Source organism: Olea europaea, chromosome 7, assembly GCF_002742605.1.
Source record: "Olea europaea var. sylvestris chromosome 7, O_europaea_v1, whole genome shotgun sequence".
Taxonomy (NCBI): Eukaryota; Viridiplantae; Streptophyta; class Magnoliopsida; order Lamiales; family Oleaceae; genus Olea; species Olea europaea.
In genome coordinates, this window is record NC_036243.1 from 5,768,556 (window position 1) to 5,772,642 (window position 4,087).

Consider the following 4,087-nt stretch of genomic DNA (forward strand, 5'->3'; position numbering starts at 1 on the left):
TTGATTCTCTCTCCCCTTCAAGGGTAATCTTAATGTCAATCTTGTTAACTCTCTTCTACCAAGATAATTTTGGCAATTGTCTATTCCACATCCAAATTCTTATGACTTGAGTATCGAGTGCACCAGAAAGCTGCACCCAATTAGAGCTACAATTTTACTTCCTGCTAACTTCATTCATTCATGGTTAAATTGATGCCAAGAACAAGAAATTTAAAAAATAAAATAAAAAGAATATCAAAGCCAAGATCACTGACTAACTGCAGTTTATACATGTAACAATGAAATTTTATTCACATTTCACAGCCAAAACGATTATTGCAAATTTGCAACCATGATTTCATATGTCACCCCCAAAATGAAACATAACTAATTCATAAACATATATCATTCTAATGTAAAACTAACTTACAAGTCATAAAAAAATATGGCTACAAAACAAGCACGACGATGAAGAAAATTTCCTAACCAGCATAACGAGTTAATTCAAATGCTTACAATCACATTAGGTAAAATTCATCTTCAAAACCAACTTGTAGAGAAAAATTGCCAAAAGTGGGTTACAACTTGACAAATCAAACTTTAACTAAACGAAATAGGACTCAGTTATAAACTAAAACCCACTCATCTTTTCAGAACAGGCATTCACGACAACCCATATTTTCACAGAACTGTTACTACTAGAAGTAGTCCTCCCTGAGTCGCTCCCTGCCTGCAACGAGCATGTCCATAAGGGTGCTTGACTTTGATACCATTAGTTGCAACCTCTAACCACATCGAGTACATAAGTCTCAAGGAAACAAGACTGAGGTCATTAGACATTACCAATGAGGTTGAAGTAGGATAAAATACACTCAAGCAATCATTATTCAAAGAACTAAGAAGTGTCCAAACTAACAAAGTAGTTAGAATTAAAGAACAAGATAGCCTAGTTCATCTTACCTGCAGGACTAGGATCGATCGAACACAATTTTCGACGGTTAGGATCAACTCAATGCTACTTGGCGAATTTTACAGTCTTCCTATTCTCCAATAAATCACCTCTCGTTTCCATCTTCACAGGCAACGGAGCTGAGAATACAAAACCTCCAATTTCGATGTGTTTACTTTCACTTTCCGGATAATTTCTCAATTCGTTTTTGCCATCACTTCCATTTCCCAACAGATCTTTCTCCTCTTCATCATCCTCAGCCTCTTTCGAAGACACTCCAATTTCTTCAACTTCTCGGCACAGATCATCCAGGAGCTCTCTCTCATCATCAATTGAATCATCATCGTTGATGCTAACATCACAGTCCCCATTCAAACATGGCTTCCCGCTTGATCTGTAAACCCTATAAACATTCCCATTCTCGGCAAAGGTTACACTTTTTCTTCCCTTGGATTGAACCCGATCGCCCCTTTTCATCAAACCACCATTTCTATTCTGAGAAACACATCGATTTCTTATCATAGAAATGTCACCGCTACCAGAGTTTTCAGTTAACTCAACTCCCTCCTCATCGTACTCAGATAATTTTTCAATCCTTTCTACTAGACCTTTCAATTTCTCCACATTGACATTGCCCATAATTCTCTTACATTGGAAAACCCTAGACTCCCCGTTCCTCACATTCTTAACTAATCTACTTGAAAGCTCCCTTCTTTTCAAACCCTCAATGAACTCCAAGAAATTAACCAACTCCCTGCTTAGTGATCTTTTGCCATCTCTAATCATGGGATCACCACCCTTCAAAAACAGAAAATGATCAAAAAGCCCACATCAGAACCGCAACGTGTAGTTACAAAACAAAAGGCAAAATTATGCATATATGTTGAACACAAGATTAAAATATACAGACCGAAAGGTAAATAAGATGGTTAGTGTGGAAAAGACGAACCATAGTGTCTTAATTCTAACAGTAATGTCGAAGATTTTATTGTTTACCTTAATGGAGTCGAGTTTGAGAAGCAGGGCCATGAGTTTATGAGATAAAGCTTCGCAATCATAATGGGTATTTCCGGAAACTGAGGATTTCAGAATGCTGAGCGTGGATTTGATGGAAGCAAGATCTTTAAGCTGCCAAAGGGTTCTTGACCTGCGTGCAAGGAAGACTCTGAAGTGGGACTGGATAATAGAGGCAGCAGCCTCACGGAGGGACTGAGAAGACGAGGGAGGTCGGCGGCGGAGGGCGGACTCGAGGGCGGAGATGCGGCCGAGTAGGGAGGATACAGACACAGTGGGATCTATTTGTGTGTGTCGGGGTTCCTGGAAATAGCGAAGGGGGTAGTGTTGAGGTGGATTTGGGAGGTGGGGTGACGTGGTGTAAGGTGGATCTATGTGGGTTGGTGTGTGGAGGATGTGAGAAGGGGTTGTGTGGAGATGGAGCTCCATCGCTGGCGGTGGCAGAGGGTGACCGTGACAAGTGGAGTAGGTAGTGTAGCAACAATGGCATGAACAGGTGGCGACGGCAGCGGTGGGTTTGCAGAAGGGTTGGCGAGAGGCCATTCTCCGGTGGATAGTAAATGGATTCGACACTGAGGGTATCGGACTCGAGTAGTTCTACTTTCCGCGAGGGGTTTAGAGGGTTAATTATATGAATGGTCACTGAACTTTGCCCAATGTTACTGCTTAGTCACTGAACTTAAAAATATAACTCAATGATCACTAAACTTCGCCAAGTGTTATTATTTCATAATCGAACTTTAAAATGTATCTCAATAGTCATCGAACTTTGCATCGTGTTACCCATCCGTCACTCAAATGGAAAAATCCATTAAATCCAACAAACGGCGTCAACTTGAGTGACCTCATCCAACCGCATGCCCTGGGCGCTCCTCCGTGTCGCGCCCAAACCTCGTCCTACAGCATGCAGAGGCAGGGACGAGACAATTTTTTGCCCAGTTTTAATTTTTTTAATTATTTAATTTTTTTACATTTTCAAAATTTCAAAAATTATGTCATTATTAGAAAATAAAATACTAATTTAAAATGAATTTTTAATGGGGCGAATTGTTTAAAAATGAAATTATTTTTAATCTTTTTTATCCCCTTCACGGGCCGAGTTAGGGGCGAGGCATCCTTGCCCCATGCCTCAAGACGAGGCGCCCTGCCAAACCGTTTGGGACGAGTTTTTTTCCTCATTCTAAGCAGAGCCTCGTCAGGGCAAGGCGAAGCGGATTTTTTGCCATCACTACGCCCATAATTGATGGCCATTATAACAATAATATTTTAAATAATTATTTTCTAAAGAATGTAGGGTAAAAAATATTTACGTACAAAACTTATCGTCTAAATGTAATTAAAAATGAGTGTAAAAAAATATTAAAGTTTTTATTCTAAAGAGAGACAATAGATAAATTTGGTATTTTTATACCAAGCTCTAGTTTGCTACCAATTAAAATCTATATTTTAATTTAAATAAAAATGAACAATTAATTTATCATATATTTTATAGGTACTATAATTTTTCAATCACACATCTCATCAACTTCTATCAAAATCTACCCAAAATTTGAATTTAGCCCTCGTTTGGCCCCCATTATAAATTTTAAAGTAGTATTTTATTGGAGAATGTTGGTTAAAAAGATGAAAAAAATGTATTATAAATAGGGAAGAATGCAGAACTCAGGTAATAACTAAGTTTCAATTCAAATTTAAGAGAGAAGTTTTAAAATGTGTGTGTGTGTGTGTGTATATATATACACACACACATTTTTTTTCCTCTCTCAATCATCAACATCTACCCATCACCATCCCTTTTACAATCACCGACATTCACCCAATTCGAGATCCATGAGTACAGCTATTAGTTTGGATTTTTAATTTAGCAAAACATTGATGAGAATTTTAAGATAGAATCTATGTAAATTCCAAATAATTTCATCGGAGCAAAGATAGAATTTATAGAGAATCTATAGAGAACAATTTCCTAAAATATTGAACAAAAATATAATCTATGAAGAACTTGTCGGAGAAAATAACTTCGATTCTCATTGTCAGAATCTAGTTAATTAAAACTTGATGGACGATTGAGGTAACAAATTATAAGTTTTCAACAATGTGTATTAGAAGATCGAACAAGAAGATAATCTACAAATTACTCCCCGG

At 37.7% G+C, this 4,087-nt stretch overlaps 1 protein-coding gene across 2 annotated transcripts; it reads right to left on the reverse strand.

Annotated features, from left to right (window-relative positions):
• Positions 1-367: 367 nt before the first annotated feature.
• LOC111396793 (BAG family molecular chaperone regulator 8, chloroplastic) lies at positions 368-2,527 on the reverse strand. Of its 2 annotated transcripts, XR_002703065.1 has the most exons (3): positions 1,925-2,527; positions 940-1,726; positions 368-802 (listed from the first exon to the last, which is right to left on the reverse strand). XR_002703065.1 is itself a non-coding variant. In XM_023023309.1 (2 exons), the coding sequence occupies exons 1-2, from the start codon at positions 2,483-2,485 to the stop codon at positions 995-997; spliced, it is 1,293 nt and encodes a 430-aa protein (XP_022879077.1). In that variant the 5' UTR covers positions 2,486-2,527; the 3' UTR covers positions 368-994. The 2 variants fall into 2 exon arrangements, 1 of the variants encoding a protein (XP_022879077.1); XM_023023309.1 differs by having other exon boundaries at positions 368-1,726.
• Positions 2,528-4,087: the final 1,560 nt, after the last annotated feature.